The 18,881-nt window shown below is 36.5% G+C and overlaps 1 protein-coding gene across 6 annotated transcripts in view; it reads right to left on the bottom strand.

Moving 5' to 3' along the window:
• The window catches only part of LOC126183358 (ATP-citrate synthase), a 167,834-nt gene that overhangs the window by 67,681 nt on the left and 81,272 nt on the right, over positions 1 to 18,881 (bottom strand). For all 6 annotated transcript variants that reach the window (XM_049925269.1, XM_049925271.1, XM_049925270.1 and 3 more), the window contains exons 2-4: positions 17,283 to 17,453; positions 16,170 to 16,355; positions 11,375 to 11,565 (exon numbers count right to left, since the gene is read on the bottom strand). In XM_049925269.1, coding sequence (XP_049781226.1) covers positions 11,375 to 11,565; positions 16,170 to 16,355; positions 17,283 to 17,438 — 533 coding nt within the window. In that variant the 5' untranslated portion in view covers positions 17,439 to 17,453. The remainder of the gene's footprint in view (positions 1 to 11,374; positions 11,566 to 16,169; positions 16,356 to 17,282; positions 17,454 to 18,881) is intronic.

Here is an 18,881-nt window from a genome sequence, read left to right on the forward strand (position 1 = left end):
GCCCATGTAAACAATGCCTCTTCCTTAAACAAAATTTTGCATAGATACACCGCATCACTTTGCACTTTCCACAGATACCATAACCAATTTTGCAAGTCAATGCCACAAAGCTGTAGATGCAGTGAAATGTCAAGAGGAGGAAATGCAATGGAATGTAGTGTTCACAGAACACTCATTTGGTTGATCCCTCCATACTTTCAAGATGACATGGCATGCATTGTGTTTTACTGCTGCTAAAACATTAGTTTCATTTCTTTTATCAGTTGCTCTTCTTTTTCCTTGGCATATTTTACTCTCTACACTTCCAGTTTCTAGAATTTTTTTTATTTTTTTATTTTATTTTTTTGTTATGTTTGCAAAGACAGATCGTGAGTGCTTGATACAATTTGGGTACTCTTCAGCATGCAACCACACCACTGTTCTAATAGTTTGGTGACATTTACCATAAACAATATTAACTTTTTCAGTTGTCATATACATTGTGAATGTCTCAATAGCTTTACGAGTAAGTTATCTGATTGCTACAACAGCAGAAGACAGACCGATGGGCTTCAAGCACACAGGTAACCTCAGGAACCATACCTGAGTTACGTGTTTGCTTACATTTGGTATAACAGGACAGATGTTTGTGAAAGCACTTCTCCTGATGGCAGGATAGTGGTTTATGACACTGTTATCCCATACATGTTATGTTGTTCTCTTAGAACCTCCTTTCACACAAGAAAGCATATAGTTTCATTAGAAAAATCAAATCCAGTGTCATAATTCAGCAATTATAAACAATAAAATCTGTGAACAGCAGGGAATTTGCCATATTGTCCACTATAACTTGGAAAAAACCGCATCTCAATGTACTGGGTGGTTATAATTAAAGAGCAGGTTAGATTAGATTAGATTAGATTAGATTAGATTAATACTAGTTCCATGGATCATGAATACGATATTTCGTAATGATGTGGAACGAGTCAAATTTTCCAATACATGACATAATTAAGTTAATTTAACAACATACTTAAGTTAATATAACAACTTTTTCATTTTTTTGTGTTTTTTATTTTTATTTATTTTTATTTTTTTAAATATTTTTTTTTTGTTTTTTTTTTTATTTATATCTAAAAATTCCTCTATGGAGTAGAAGGAGTTGTCATTCAGAAATTCTTTTAATTTCTTCTTAAATACTTGTTGGTTATCTGTCAGACTTTTGATACTAAGTGACCAAAGACTTTAGTGCCAGTATAATTCACCCCTTTCTGTGCCAAAGTTAGATTTAATCTTGAATAGTGAAGATCATCCTTTCTCCTAGTATTGTAGTTATGCACTCTGCTATTACTTTTGAATTGGGTTTGGCTGTTAATAACAAATTTCATAAGAGAGTATATATACTGAGAAGCTACTGTGAATATCCCTAGATCCTTAAATAAATGTCTGCAGGATGATCTTGGGTGGACTCCAGCTATTATTCTGATTACACGCTTTTGTGCAATAAATACTTTATTCCTCAGTGATGAATTACCCCAAAATATGATGCCATATGAAAGCAACGAGTGAAAATAGGTGTAGTAAGCTAATTTACTAAGATGTTTATCACCAAAATTTGCAATGACCCTTATTGCATAAGTAGCTGAACTCAAACGTTTCAGCAGATCATCAATGTGTTTCTTCCAGTTAAATCTCTCATCAATGGACACACCTAAAAATTTTGAATATTCTACCTTAGCTATATGCTTCTGATTAAGGTCTATATTTATTAATGGCGTCATACCATTCACTGTACGGAACTGTATGTACTGCGTCTTATCAAAATTCAGTGAGAGTCCGTTTACAAGGAACCACTTAGTAATTTTCTGGAAGACAGTATTGACAATTTCATCAGTTAATTCTTGTTTGTCAGGTGTGATTACTATACTTGTATCATCAGCAAAGAGAACTAACTTTGCCTCTTCATGAATATAGAATGGCAAGTCATTAATATATATTAAGAACAACAAAGGACCCAAGACTGACCCTTGTGGAACCCCATTCTTGATAGTTCCCCAGTTTGAGGAATGTGCTGATCTTTGCATATTATGAGAACTACTTATTTCAACTTTCTGCTCTCTTCCAGTTAGGTACGAATTAAACCATTTGTGCACTGTCCCACTCATGCCACAATACTTGAGCTTGTCTAGCAGAATTTCATGATTTACACAATCAAAAGCCTTTGAGAGATCACAAAAAATCCCAATGGATGGTGTTCAGTTATTCAGATCATTCAAAATTTGATTAGTGAAAGCATATATGGCATTTTCTGTTGAAAAACCTTTCTGGAAACCAAACTGACATTTTGTTAGTACTTCATTGTTACAGATATGTGAAGCTACTCTTGAATACATCACTTCCTCAAAAATTTTGGATAAAGCTGTTAGAAGGGAGATTGGACGGTAATTGTTGACATCAGATTTATCCCCCTTTTTATGCAAAGGTATAACAATAGCATATTTCAGTCTATCAGGGAAAATGCCCTGTTCCAGAGAGCTATTACACAGGTGGCTGAGAATCTTACTTATCTGTTGAGAACAAGCTTTTAGTATTTTGCTGGAAATGCCATCAATTCCATGTGAGTTTTTGCTTTTAAGCAAGTTTATTATTTTCCTAATTTCAGAGGAAGAAGTGGGTGAGATTTCAATTGTATCAAATTGCATAGGTATGGCCTCTTCCATTAACAGCCTAGCATCTTCTAATGAACACCTGGATCCTACTATATCCACAACATTTAGAAAATGATTATTAAAAATATTTTCAACTTCTGACTTTTTTTTCGTAAAGTTTTCATTCAATTTGATGGTAATACTGTTTTCCTGTGCTCTTGGTTGACCTGTTTCTCTTTTAATAATATTCCAAATTGTTTTAATTTTATTATCAGAGTTGCTGATTTCAGACATGATACGCATACTTCTGGATTTTTTAATAACTTTTCTTAATATAACACAGTAGTTTTTATAGTGTTTGATAGTTTCTGGGTCACTACTCTTTCTTGCTGTCAGATACATTTCCCTTTTCCGGTTACAAGATATTTTTATACCCTTAGTAAGCCATGGTTTGTTACAAGGTTTCTTACAAGTATATTTAACTATTTTTTTGGGGAAGCAGTTTTCAAATGCATTTACAAAAATGTCATGAAATAAATTATATTTTAAATTGGCATCAGGTTCACGGTACACCTCATCCCAGTCTAACTGCTGTAGGCTTGCCCTGAAATTTGCAATTGTTAAATCGTTGACTGAACATACTACTTTGGAGGACTGTTTAGTATTGCTGAATGGAGCTATGTCATATACTGTAACTAGCTGTGCACCATGATCAGAAAGACCATTCTCAACAGGCTGAGCATTTATCTGGTTAAACTTATCTTGGTCTATAAAGAAGTTATCTATCAGTGAGCTGCTATCCTTTACCACCCGAGTAGGGAAATCAATAATGGGTGTCAAATTGAAAGAACCGAGTAATACTTCAAGATCATTTTTCCTATTACCCTCTTTCAGAGAATCTACATTGAAGTCCCCACAAATAATAATTTGCTTCCCCCTGTCTGACAGATAGCACAACAAGGAGTCCAAATTTTTCAGAAATAGATGAAAATTTCCTGATGGGGACCTATATACAGTTACAATTATAAATGTGCCTTTATTTAATTTAAGCTCACAGGCACATGCTTCTATATGTTTCTCTACACAAAACTTTTTTGTTTCTATACTTTTTGCACAATGATAACTTTTGACATATATGGCAACTCCTCCTTTCTCCATATTTTCTCTCATTACATGTGCAGAGAGCTTATATCCACTTACATTTACCTTATCCATATCAGTAACAATGTGATGCTCAGACAGGCATAGTATATCTATTTCATCCTCAGCTCCTAAATCTTCTAAACAAACCAGAAGCTCATCTATTTTATTATTTAAACTCCCAATATTTTGATGAAATATACTTACATTATTTTTAATTATACTTTTATGAGAACCTTTCCTTATTCTAACATTTGCAGTACTCTCCTGTCTGAGTTTCTCATTGTGCTTAGGCCTAGTTGCTATACCAGTGGTCACATGGTGTTCAGAGAGGCAGATTATGTCAACTGGGTTGGGTGGCTTTAATTCATCAATGCAATTACCTAGGACTGAGATACAACTTGGTGGAGATAAAATTTGTGGTGAATGGTGAAAATTTATAATTGACAGCTGTGATTGGTCATCCAATGTGCTAGAATTGTGCTATTTAATTTCTTTCCTAAACTGAAGATTTGTTTCAATCCTGACCTCTCGTAGAACTTGACATCTTTCCGTCTTACCTATCCTAAAAAAGGTGCTGCTCCAACACCTGTAACCACTGGTATTTTACCATTCATAGCAGTGCCTCCTCCCCCTTAAATTTCCTGCTATTACCCCAGCCAGTTTCCCCTTCCCTTTCCTGTTGAGATGTAGGCCGTGCCTGGTATAGTCCCACCTACTGAGAGAATCAACAGGAACCACACCAATATGAGCCCCCACACCCGACCCAAGCAGCCGTTCAAACTCCAAATTAACTCTCCCAACAGAAGAGTTCAAATGAGGCTGGTCATGGCGTCTCAGGACAGATACAAATTCAACATTGGTTTGTCTCGATGCCAACGCAATCTTTACCAGGTCACACTCTATACTGTACCCAGGATCTCTGTCGATGCTGTTCCCTGGCCCTCCCACAATAACCACGGTGTCTTCCCTGGTAAATCCTTTACAGAGTGAACCTAAATCCTCTGTCACCTGATCCAGACTAGCACTTGGTTTGAAAAAATTTGTGACCTGGTATTCTGGTCCTAATTCCTCCTGCAGAAGTTGGCCTACACCTCTGGAGTTGGCCTACACCTCTGGCAGGTCCTCACAGAGGTGCCATGTGGGCTGTAATTATCATGTGGCAGTGAAACTTGGTTGATATTCTAATGTGTTAGTGTGGAACCAGTTTACACTGGAAAAAAAAAAAAAAAAAAATAGTTCCAATTGGCCACCATGGGCAAATCTGGTACTGTGAATGCAAGATACACGCACAGAAATGTTTGCATACATAATGGATTAGGAATGGGATATGAGCAGGATCAAACAAATGATAAAGGCATAATGATGATTTTATTATTAACTGTCAGTTACACCATTTGTTCAATATGAACACCAGAGATGTCAATGAGATGCCGCATCCATAAAACAATATGATCAACAGTTGTTCACAGCAATTCCAGTGGAATCTCGGCAATGTGTACCTGTATACTGGCCTCCAGTTCAGGTAGTTACTGAATGTGTCCCTGGTAAACGTGTTCTTTTAGATATTCAAGAGCCAAAGGTCACATGGATTCAGATCAGGTGGTCCTGTATGTCATGTTCTGGTAACCCCCTGGAGGTAACATGTTTGTGGAAGGTTGTGTTAAGCAGATGGCCGAGCAGAATGAGGTGTTGCTCCATCTAGCATAAAAATGGGGGTTTCTATACAGTTGTGCTTTTCCAAAGCAGGTATCACATGCTGTACAAGGAGTCTCAATAATGTGCAGGTGTCATGGTACACCTGCCAGGCCCCCTGGGTGTATTATCTTCAAAGAAGAACGGACTGAGAATAAAGGTGCTTGTGAGTCCACAGCCACACAGTAACATACGGTGAGTGCAATTTCTCTTTGTTGACAACACACAGTTTAACAGTACCTTAAATTCAGCATTTCTGTGTATTCACTACACTCTGTAGTGTAAAATATGCCTCATCACTCCACAACATATTCCCCAGTCACAGGTCAACAAGTTCGATCTGTGCCAGAAACCAAAGAGCAAATACAGAATGTTGTTGCATATCATGAGGTTTCAGTTACTGCATTGTTTGTATCTTATACAGGTACCAGTGTAATATAAACTGCAAAATTTTCAGCACTGTTGACTGGGGGATGGACAGTTGACACGGTACTGTATGAGCACAAGCACTACCTGGGGCACATGCAGCATGGATAGTCACCGTATTTACTCGAATCTAAGCCGCACTCGAATCTAAGCCGCACCTGAAAAATGAGCCTCGAAATAAAGGAAAAAAAAAATTCCCGAATCTAAGCCACACCTGAAATTTGCGACTCGAAATTCAAGGGGAGAGAAAAGTTTTAGGCCGCACCTCCAAATTGAAACAAAGTTGGTCCATTGTAATATGAGACACAATTTACGTCGAATGAGTGACGATACAACGACAGTAGTTTGGTTCGAGTCGTAAGCTTAGCAGTTAAGCTTTACCAGGTAGCCATTGCTATGCGTCAGGCGCTCCGTCCGTATTTATACGAGTAACCTTCCTTTTTCACGTGCTCTGTCTGGTTTGAATCGATTGCTTATTTTGCTTTGATCTGATAAGTGCCGTTTTCTTTGTTATAGGTGTTTACGTCACTCTACGCTGACAATGCATTACTGTACTGTGTCATGCATTGCTTGTCGCATTCTGATAGTGCGCGTTTACGGCCTGTCGCCACTCGCAGCACGGCTTGCTTTTCTGCGCGCTACCGCCACTTTTTTTAAAAAAAAGAAAAAGGAGAGAGAGAGAGAGAGAGAGAGAGAGAGAGAGAGAGAGAGAGAGAGAGAGAGAGGAATCGTCTCATTGGCGAGAGACTGCTATTTGTTGTTACTTACACTACTGCTTTCTTTGATAATGATCAACAAGAACCAAACAATAGACTGCGTATGATAGAACATGTTCTGAACGAGAGTTAGGCAAAAATGTTTCTCCATCTGAAAATCTTTGCGGCCGCTTCTTTAGTACAAGAAATTCTGCACAGAACTTCGAGTCATCTTAGACTCAAAAATCTAATCAGTTGCCATGCTTCATTTCTGACTGTATCACTATTAGGCATAAGAATAATACGAATATAAACATCACACGATACGTATATTCTTCCGCGTTTGCTGTTGCCTCACTCTAGTTTCGTAGTTTATTAGGCAGACAGGATTTAAATGAGATAGCAGCGAACACGAAAGAAAAATGGCAAAATGTTTATATTCGTATTATTCTTATGGTGAAGAGAATACTGCACGTGATTCACATTTCATCAGGTTCCTATTAGCAACTATCTCTTCTCACAGGTAGGAAAAAATTCAGAACGTAGAGTTGGCCATATTGACAAACATCCTAAACAGTCTTGCCAGTCGGATTTTTGTAGTACACTGAAATTCTGCTACATTCGAAGATAAACAATACGGAATTTGTATTTACTTCATTGGATAATGTATGTAAATACAGTGGTCGAAACTCGGGGTGGAGAAAAAAGCTCGTCTTCCACATCTTTTTTTTTTTTTTAATTTATTTACTGACGCAGAGATTTGCGCCAGTATTTACCTTTGTGCCTACAAAGCATGCCTGTGTAGCGCTACATATATTCGACGGCAGAAGTTAGTTGTAGCGGCACCTAACAACATTTTTCAGAACTTCCGCTTGCTTTGCACTCGATTCTAAGCCGCAGGCGGTTTTTTGGATTAGAAAAACCGGAAAAAAAGTGCGGCTTAGATTCAAGTAAATACGGTACAGCAACAGCAACCTTATCAGTAACTTCCATTGGGATAGGAGGCCTTCCTCTTCAAGGTGCCATACCAAGCTCACCTTTGTTTCCAAATTTCATTATCATCTTCTGTGAACCATTTAGCAACATCGGGCCTCTCCTCAGACCTTTCAGTCAGCAATACTTTCTCAATGCAGCACTGTACTTGCTGCCATTCACATACAACAGTTTCACTAACAGTGCACAATCTCTCCTCTATAGCCATACTGTTCACTCACATTATGGCTTGTCAAATGACAGTGTGGATGTCATAGCATCATACAGTGTACAATGCAAGATTTGCACCTGGTGATCACAATTGGAACTAATAGTAATTCCAGCATAAATCCATTCTGCATTAATGCATTAGCACATCTACCAAGTTTCGCTGCCATATGATAATTACAGCCCACTGTGAGTATCTGCTGTTTAGTTATAACCACCCAGTATTTACTCATTCTCCAAATATTTTGGGTGGCCTATCTTAGCTGACTCAACCTGTATAATATGGGTTGTCTCACAAGTGGCTTTCCATCAGACACAGTAAATTTTGCTAGTCATGTGGATGTAATACCATATGGTAAGGATAATTCACCCCTTGTGATCTAGATTTATAACAGAGCACAGAGTTTTTAAAGACAGAAAAGTCTCATTCTGCAATGTCTGAGGTGGGAAGATGTTGGAGGAATAAGAGAAAAAATGGTACAAACATGATGAGTACACAAAATATTTCCATAAGGATGATGAACAACCCTGTGAATAATATGATTCAAGATTAGGTTTAACACCAGAATGAATCTCAAAATGGGGATTCCCATGTAGTTTTCCATTCATATTATGATTGAAAAAAATTAAGTCTTTAGCTAGTGCAGTCTGAATTTTGTGTATTGATTCTTTTAGACAATGTAAGATTCAGCAGGGAAGGAGAATCACTGTAAACTGAATCATATCGCAACAGAACTGCTGTCTTTCCTGAGTGTGAAAACATGAAGAAAGCTGGTAGCCTGTATGCTGGCTTCCAGTGTAGCTCTATCTAGTTACAGACACCTCCAGAGAACACTATATGTACTGTGCGCTGGCTCCCCATGTTGTGAATAGTCCCCTCTTGTTGCAAACAGCTGTGTGCAGGCAGAAGTGGGTGCTGTACATACAATCCATTCCCTCCAGACTGGAGAGAGTTATAGATCTCATCGCAGGTTCAAAATATCAATATGTTAGCAACATTTTGTATGGAGTAACAGATGACCTAATGTGAACAAAATGTAAACTCACTGTGATTCGTATTTTTCATTGCAAATTATCAGAATTTTGTATTATGAGTTACTTAATTTCAAAATATTGCAATAATTATGGCCATTAGCAAAAACATAGGCACTTCACCATAAAGCTTCTATATGAGGCTGCAGGGTGTGAAAGACTCAAATTTTTACCAAACAGTAGGCATAGCATGATGGTAAAGAGAGTGAAGCCAGGGACTCATCATGGTAAAAAGAGCAACAAAGAATAAAGAACAATGGCTGATGGCAAAGAATTACAAAACTGTGAAAAATGACACACTGCCAGATGGGGAAGTGTGATTACATAGTACACAAATTGATAGTAGGAAAGTACACAATAAAGGGCTTGGAAAGCATTTTTTTGGGGGGTGGGGGGAGGGGGGGGGGTACTACAACAAGTGGGAAGAAAAAAAATGAACCAAAAAGATACAAATACCAAAACATAAAAACAGAAACAATCTATCTAGCACAAATAATAGAGAGAAAGCAGTAGATAAGACAAGATAGGTAACAATGAAGATGGTCACCATAAGGAAACCACAGGAGCAATAAAACCCATTAAAAAAATAAATAAAAGCCTCAAGACTGAAAGAACAACCCATTTAGCAGGCAACGAAAGTAATAAGATCTCCTTAGCTGTGGCAAGAAAGAGGCTATGTAAGTATTAGAGAGCAAAATCACAGTGTACTTCTCTCTCCATGGACATTGGGTTCTGGGTATCGTCTTGTCTAAAATTTAACTACACACAACCCCTACACTTTTTTTCTCTGTTTTGCAAAATAGTTCCAAAAATTAGTTTTTCTAACATTTTTTTCTTAAGTGTATCAGCTTGCTATTACCTGGTAAGTAGAAACTTCCCTGATCACGGACCAAAAATTCATATTTTGTGACACATGTGAAATAGATGCAAATTCTGCCTCAAAATGCGAAAACGCAAAATTATTTAATACTATTATTTCATAGTGACTTGTATCCAGATGAACTATTTTATCACTGATAGTGTGAAATAGCTTTATTTTCTGCATATAAATATTGAAAATGTAACCAGTTTTCAGTTACTGGCATTATACATCATCTGACAAAGCCCAACTAAAAAAAATTATGTACTTACGAACCTGTTTGCAAGAAAAAAGTGCACAAATGTAACAGTGTATTAACGCATTCAATGCTCTGGCGCCATGAAAATTGTGGGCAGCTGAATGGTTCATTTAAGATACACACTACATAATGCAACATTAATCAACCGTTCGACCTAGCATTTTATAACAAAGGAACACAAACATTTGTTTGTTAGTTAAAGTTCAAAAGTTGGTACAATGCAGACACTTAACATGGCAAATTAGGAGGGGTATGTTTTGAAATAAGGTTGCATGGAAAACTGCTAGAGGTCGAGCCTGAACTACATTGTTAACAAAGTTCTACCAACTTCAACAGGCAAGTCATTGTGGTAGCCATTACTGAATGCTTTGTATTGTACGTTGCTCATTGTTTTCTCTTCTTATTTTGAAATGAGTGTAGCAACTGATCCTTGTCCATCACCATTTTCGATTATGACCCTTGCAACACCAGAAGAGATCAGCAATCCCGTGACAGTGCGACAGTTCTGCTTTCGCAGATGACACGTGTAAACTGCTGCACTGGGAAAGGGAGGCAGGGCTTGTTTCCCCATACTGTTCCTCTCCCCTCTGGTGGTCGAAATTCTAGTTTGCTTAGGCTAGTGGCCATCCATAACTATATAGTGCTCACACTCTGTGCTATAGCAATATGAAAACAAAATCTGTCATGTTTTTCAACTGCTCTGAAATTCTTTCCTGAACATTAAAATAGTTACTTGCAGTTAAACTTCTATGCTAAGAGTCTTGTCAGTTCTATCTGTAGTATCATCAAGCACTGTCACACAGCTATGAATGCCCATAAAAACATTGAAATTAATAGTCTGCAGCAAAGACAAGTAATGTCCAAGACACTTCACCACTGGGAAAATGCTGCTTCTTTTCCACAGAACAATCATTTTTGAAAGTTTAAACATGGCCAAACGAAGAAAGTAAAGACCATTTTGAAAAAAAAAAAAAAAAAAAAAAAAAAAAAAAAAAAAAAAAAAAAAAAAAGCTTTTGAAGTTTTAGCAAAGACAAAAATTTCAGTTATAAGGGTTCCAATTAGCACATTTTTTAAACAATCAGTTACAAAGCACTAAGGCTTCCTTTGTCTTCACTCATGTACTGTGCCAAGGTTTTTAATTTGTGCATCTAATCATTTAATTTTTTTATTTCATATAGATGCGAATTTCAAATATATATGCAAATTTTGCAAAAAATATATGCTACATTTTCTGGTCCCTTATTAATAGTTGCATTTTTCTTTTGCCACTTTTTGTCTTCACATTCACTGCATTTCTACTCAACTATTAGATTTTTAGATCTTTGAGCCACATATCTGAAACTCTTCTGAAAAATATTTAATCTATGCACCTCATACCTCAAAGTATGAGTTTCTTTACAGTTTTTGAAAATGAAACTTAAACCTTTGAGGCATACTTACTCTTTCTTTTCCTGGTTTACATTTGTCAGTAATGTGCGTTTGATATCATCAAGAGAAACTTCTTCATTCACTGGGATATCTAACTTTAGTGCTTTAGCATCAACGTCTCCAATGTCAACACCACCTTCATGGTGGAAAAGTATTGTATCTGAATAACGATGTGAATAAATACAAACATAAACTTCTTCTTCCTGTGGAGAACAATTAAAGCACAAGTTAAATTTTTGCTACAACTGACAGAGTTCAGATGTTAGTAGTACACATTACTTCCAAAGGGTAAAATGTCATATGCTACTGGGTTGTGGAGTGAAGCTGTAGGTGAACAAGGGAGATTTGTACTTTGTGGGTCTCCTGTTGAAATAAGCCTGGATGAGTGCATGGTTTCACAGAACACAATCTTACTTTACCATGTGTACAAGTATTCCATTCAATTATCTTACAAAATTCCAGTCAACTCCCACTCAAACCCAAGAAGAATGTTGTGGTTACAGCTGTAGCTGTTCAACAGTTGAAGCGTGTGGTTGAACGTAGCAAAATCAGTGCTCCTACAGCAAGCAAATGGGTAAACTGACAGAGTGGCATTTTCTGTGTAAAACAGATAATGCACTTGGTGAACCATACTTCACAGTCATAATTCATACAAAATTAGAACATTCATTTAATGTAACATCTAAGCACAGGTAGAGTTTTGTCTATCTCTATTAAGATAAACTGGAGAAACTTATACAATAGAACAGAGAAAAGTCGACAGAGGAAGACATTCTGGAAACTTCAATCTTCTATGACATACTGGGAGGCATTTATTTTCCGAACTTTTCTTTACGTGAAAACTCCAGAAAAGTTGTGCTACTGGATAGATGTGCAGTTCACTCTTAACAGAACATGTGCTGAGAAATCAGACATGAATGCAAGATACGTAATGTACATTTGTGTGTTGTACGCTGTTTTGAGTAATCACACAGAAAACATGAGGAGTACTGAAAAGCAATGCCTCCGAATCCCTTATGTGAAAAATGTTGAACCATTTGAAATAAAACAAATGTTATTAACATCCTACATCTTTATTTCTCAACATTGTCATCCTGGTCATGCACATATTTCTCCCACCAAGAGACCAGTTTGTGGATACCGTCGCTATAGAATGTTTTAACTGTGTTGATGGAGCCACAACCTCACCTCTGCTTGCACCAATTCATCACTATCAAAGTGAAGTCCTTAGAGGTGTTCTTTAAACTTTGGAAACAGATGAATATCAGATAGGACCAAGTTAGGACAGCATGGAGGATCGATGACAGTGAACCCTAGGTGTCGGATTGTTGCAGATGTCACAGCACTTGTGAGTGTTCTGGTATTGTCAGGCTGAAGGAGTGTGTGCTACCTGCGTGGACAAACTTTTCAAATTTAAAATTGGATTACAGCAAGTCGTTTCGCATGTACCTACATAGTTTGGTTACACACTGTCATGTTACATGCTACAATTCAGAGCCCTTAGTGACAGAGGGCTGCAAATATGTAGATATGAAGGATAAAGAAGTAGAATGTTAAAAACGATTGTTTTCTTTAATGCATTCAGATGCATTACTTTTCAGCATGCCCTCTTAACTATTAACTAGGAGAGTCTCCACAGAAAACATGAAATTAAACCGATACGTCTTTAAAACTTAGTTAATGATGTATATAAACTAAAAGAAAAATAAAACACTTAACTTCATCAGTTTCAAATCTGGATCAAAAAGAATGATGGAAAGTACATGCAGTGGTTGTAAAAATATAGCTTGGAAGCTTATTTCTGGATGCATTATGTTTTGTAATTAAAATCTGTTTGAGAGACGAAGCACACAAGTTTAAAAGAATAACAAATACTGTGCCAATTAAACAAAAATTATACATAATCCTTTATCTATGATGCACAAAAATTATCTGGGCATCTATATTTTTTATTTTATTCTTTTTTAATTTGTGTATATGATAGGACAATTTATTCAGTTTAAGTGCTTGAAATGCGTTTGTAAATTTCCAAAAAGTGTTCCAACACAAACACTTCTTGCCTTCAAAGGTTGCCTGTACACAAATTACTGTGCTAATGCACAAAAACAATGGAGTATTCATTTCATGTGTTCATTGGGGAAAATTAAAATCAAACAGCACTGTATCGAAGGAAGCTCAGTTCCAGTCAGTCATCTTCTTCCAGTGAAGAATAAGTAATTCAAAACTCACTAATAAAAACCCGGTGCATGTATTACAAATAGGCAACATGTTCCACTGTGAATAAGTGTTCAGTTTTCCACACTGTAATAAACAAGTAATACAGGTGGCTACTGAAACCAGTCCCTATGATCAGCAAAACGTGTCACTGCACCATGGAGTAGATGTTGCAGGTTTGAATCCCACATCAAGGATAGGAATGCGATTACTATGATCAGTTCTGTTCCTGCACACATCAAATATACATCTGACATTTGCAAATATGACAAAGAAGAAAAGCTATTGACACATTGCCATAATCTGTCCAAACAAACGTCATTGAATCTTCCTAACAACTAGTGATCTGTCTGTAAGGCTATGCAGCTGAATGCCACTGTTTAAGAAAGAGAAAAAAAAATAAAGTTTAGAAGTGGAGTGGAAAATTTAATATAACTGATTAATACGAATGGCACAATATCAGAGTAATCTCATATATGGCCAGTAAATTTTATTTACTTGCATGCAATGTAACATTGCACTCTTGGACTACAAAAACACCATAATGAACTCATAACATCTCTTAATGACAATCAAATGGTATAATCTGTTCCGGATCAAGTAGTAACCAATGATGGTGGATTAAAAATATTGACTTAACCACAAACACATTTATTCATTTTTTAATTACTGCAGTTGGGAATACAAGCATAACAATACGTATGACGAGAAGGAATTGCAACTGCTACGATGAATCTGTTTTATCACTTTCAGAATGCCACCTTACAAATTATGCTGAAACATTCTGTACAGGTGTAATTCTTAGTCACAAAGACAATTTTATTAACTCTTTGTATTTGCCATAAAAATCTGAGTGAAACATACAGCAAAGGTAGCCAGATTAGGCTATACCAAATCAGCACACAACAGTCCATGTGTCACTCACGGGGCTGAAAGAAATAATATCAATCTATAAATAAAAGTATGATTTCAATATTGCAGTGTTCTTCTCAGGAATGCAGAAAAGAAAAAATTATGAACAAAAAGTGCCTGTTGTAACTGTTATACAAACAATAACAAAAATCAAGCACCAACATTTCCAAAGATTCAAAAAAGGAAAAAGATAAGAAGGTAGCAGCATAAATGAGGGAAAGTTGGAAGAGAGTGTGTGTGTGTGTGTGTGTGTGTGTGTGTGAGAGAGAGAGAGAGAGAGAGAGAGAGAGAGAGAGAGAGTGTATGAGGGAAGAGGCAGGAATAATATAGGCGAACATCACATGTCCCTTCACTGAAGGCAATTACAATGATTTCAAGTACATATTTTTTCAATTAAACCATGTTATGAAACCAGAGACTTTGTGGTGTCAAAAGAGTAACATCCTGCTGCCTTCCATTTTCTAGTGTGTGCCTTCCATTTTCTGTTCCGTACACAAGGAGAGACAGGCAAAATGTTGGTGACTGTTGTTTTCATAAAATTAAGATGATTTTTATATCAGTTTCATGGCATTTACCATTCACATCTACTATTTATGATAAAGTTCTTTATTCTAAAGTACAATAACAGTTAAGATCAGATTAAACATATGGAAATTCAAGTTCTAAGATTACAACCTCCGTATCAGCATGACCAAGATGGTAGTGATGGCAGTCAAGAGAGATGGACATCCTGCAACTGTGTAACTAGCTGACCATCATGTAGAGTGTACAGACAGTTATATGTATCTCAGAAGAATAATCCCCAGAGATAATTTGATTAGACAGTAGTTTAGCAACGGAATGCAAAAGGGTGCTGAACTCTATCAGTAAGTGAAAACTCCTTTACAGGATGACATGATTCCAGGGAACGCAAAACTAGTGACACCCATCGGCTACTTCATACAAATATCAAGGCATGCACCCCCACAAAGAGAGAGTCACTGAGGCTCCAGGCATTAGAGATGAAATTCCTTGGATCCACCATCCTGAAAACTAAGATGGATAAGTTAAAGAATGAGGAGGTGAGGAACAAGGCTGGAATCAAGACATCCCTTTTATATAGAATCAGCACGTACAGACAATGGTGGTACGGGCATGTAATAAGGTTGGAGACTACAAGCCTGAATAAATTTGAAATGAGAGTTGGAAGGAAAATGTCCCTTACGAAGATCAAGAACGCAATGCTTTGATATGATCAAGGAAGACCTCACTGCCAGAAGGGGGACAATGGATGATGTTCTCCATGACAGATTATACATGAAAAGAAGAAAGTTGAAGAGGCACATGAACAGTATGCAGGAAATTGGAACTGTATATCGATGATGATGATGATGATGATGATGAACAGGTTAGAGGGTTCTTTCCAGCCTTTTCTAACAGAAAAAAAAGAGTTCACTCCGATAAGTTTATCAGTATAATTTACAATTTAATTTAATCACATCATGAAACATTTTCCTCATATAAGAAGACTGTGTTAGGATGTGGATAAGGCATTGCATAAACCTTCTACAAATTTGTTTAAAACTATAAAAAAACTAAATAAAAATAAACTGGATGGTTTTAATCAGACAATGAAGTCTTTTTATTTACTGAGTAACAGCAACAAGTGAGGATGCATATCTCATTTACTTAAAATACTTACTGGTTTATGAGGAATGAATGGCTCAATGATGAATGTTCTTAATTTTCCTGTAGCTTTTCCTATTACTTGGTCTACACCCAGCCGAGCTGTAATCCATTCCTTCACTGCCTCAAAATCTTTATTGACAGTAATGAGCCCAAGTTTGCCTCTACGTTTGATAAGCTGGTCAGGTTTTGCTACCAGTTTCTGCAATTAAAATAAAACTACTGAAGATTAAATTCACATAAAAGTACATAAAATACAATAAACTGCAATTAAAATAAAACAGTTAGTTATAGTTCCAAGGGAAATATATATGTACAATGCTGGCATAACTTTCATGAAAACTTTATCAGCACCTTATTAAAAACTAAATTAAAATACAAGCTTCTGGATATTCAAAAGGGAAGTATTTATGTTAACAGTATCATAATTTAGTAATTTTATTTGTAAAATTTTAATGGTGTTTCTGTAATTCTACATGTCTATGGAATTCTTTTTTAATCACACACAAAAAAAGAAGAACAATGTTAAGTTTCCTTGGGGGCTACCTAAACAAAATCCCACATTTTTTTATCGGGGGAAAATGATTTATTATTATTATTATTATTATTATTATTATTGATGATAAAGATGACAATAACAATTATTGCTGTTGCTGAATAATTTTGGTAACATTGTGGCACATTAGATATTACATTACACATTTCATGATCTGTCAAACTGGTAATATCTTGAACACTGACAGGCATACAGATGTAATATTTTTATGTGGCATAGCATGACATGCATTTGTTCATTTTTTATCTGGAAAAATTTCAACAACATGTGAATATATGTATTCTGGTCCACGTAGTTTGCACTCCTGATCCTCACTTACTGCTGGCATAAATCATTACCATAATATTCCTTACCGCATTAATGTTACAGCAAATTTTACAAGCAAGTTTTTTGTCTTGCTTTAGTCCTTAACATATTCATACTTGATTACAGTTTACTTACAATGTAATGATTGAAAGTAAAGGTTAAGTATAATACTCACATAGTTACAGTAAAAACATTTTCTAAACAGAAATATCATAATTTATCTCTATACAGCTCAAAAAAACAGGAAAAAATTGATGAAGGACACACCTCAGTCAGAAGCCATGGATGTTTGCTTCGCAATTCATCCCAGTTTGTGCTCTCGTCAACTGATGCAAAGCGACAGAAAGATGCAGCTGTCCCACTTTGAAGATGGTTATTTATTAATTGTTTTCCTGTTGCTTCTCTTATTGCTTTGGCTGACATTGTGCAGATTTAAATCTATAAAGAAGAAATGAGTACTTTCATTATATATCACTGCACATAACTTACAACAAGTTTGAGCACATTTTACAAATTTAGTGTTTTATACTATTAAACATTTCAGTAGCAGTATCAGTTAAAATAGACCATAAAGGGCACTGATAGAAAAAGACTGCGCAGATAGCATCATAAATTTCCTACTGCTACAATTTCTATGTTCCCTACAGAAATCCATGTCGCTCTGTGTATTAGTGGTTAAGTGTCGGACTACATACATAAAAGTCCAGGGTTCAATCGCCACCCAGTCCTGTGATTGTGTTGACAGTTACAGTTTCTTTCACTTCTGATAATGATTTGTGTACGTTAAAAATATGAAGTGGCACTATGACTTGGACTCCAGCTTCTATTGTAGGAGCCCTTGTATCTGGTTGGCTACCGATTATATGTCGCAAGGGTATACCTCCATTAGGACAATACATAGTAAAGAACTGTGGTATTCAAATAAACCTTTGGGTTGAAGACAGCTTTACCTTTACTTATAGGAATTACATCTCATGACATTAAATAGTCTTGTCAGAAGCATGCACTGTTCTTTAGATAGATTTATAGAACAAAGGAGGTTCATTAGACTGAATACAAATTGGAGCTGGGTAAAGATATAGAAGATTTGGGAGGGGGGAAGGGAGGAATTGGTCACTGGATTTCCAAAAGAATTTGCCTTAAGCAATTCACGGACACCACACAAAGCCAAATCTGGAAGACCAAACATGAATTTCAAGCCTACTCCTTGCAAATGAAGAATGCAGTACATTAACAGTTGTTCTCAGACAGCAGAAAAATCTCTTTCCATAAAAATTACTTTAAAAAAAAGAAAAAGATGGTTGTGGATCTAAAGTGGTTGCTGTTTCTTATTTTTTGCATTTTTTATATTTTAATGTTATTTCATGTGTAGCCTCTTGACTACTGTAAAGCCTTCTCGACTTCTTATTAAACTCTATGAAGATATTACCACATTTTGAGGAGGAGGAGGAGATCAGTGTTTAACGTCCCACTGACGAGGTCACTAGAGACAGAGCACAAGCTCAGATTAGGGAAGGATGGGGAAGGAAATCAGCCATGCCCTTTCAAAGGAACCATCCCTTGGGTTTGAACCATCATCATCCCGAATGCGAGTCCAGTGCGCTAACCACTGTGCCACCTCACTCGGTACTATATTATGAGCTTGTCCTCTGTGGATCATTTGCGTACTGTACTGTGCACATCCGTCAGATGTGTACCTTGTGGGAAGTACAACACAATTACACAATATTTATGGAGCAACACGTATTTTAAATTTGTTTCACTGTTTTTGTGTGGACTTCCTGGTAAATGGTGGTGACGAAGGCTCAGAGTCTCACCTACCATGACAGACAGTTGAAATGCACTTTTCTAAGATTAAGCCTAACA

This window comes from Schistocerca cancellata, chromosome 4, assembly GCF_023864275.1.
Source record: "Schistocerca cancellata isolate TAMUIC-IGC-003103 chromosome 4, iqSchCanc2.1, whole genome shotgun sequence".
Classification (NCBI taxonomy): domain Eukaryota; kingdom Metazoa; phylum Arthropoda; class Insecta; order Orthoptera; family Acrididae; genus Schistocerca; species Schistocerca cancellata.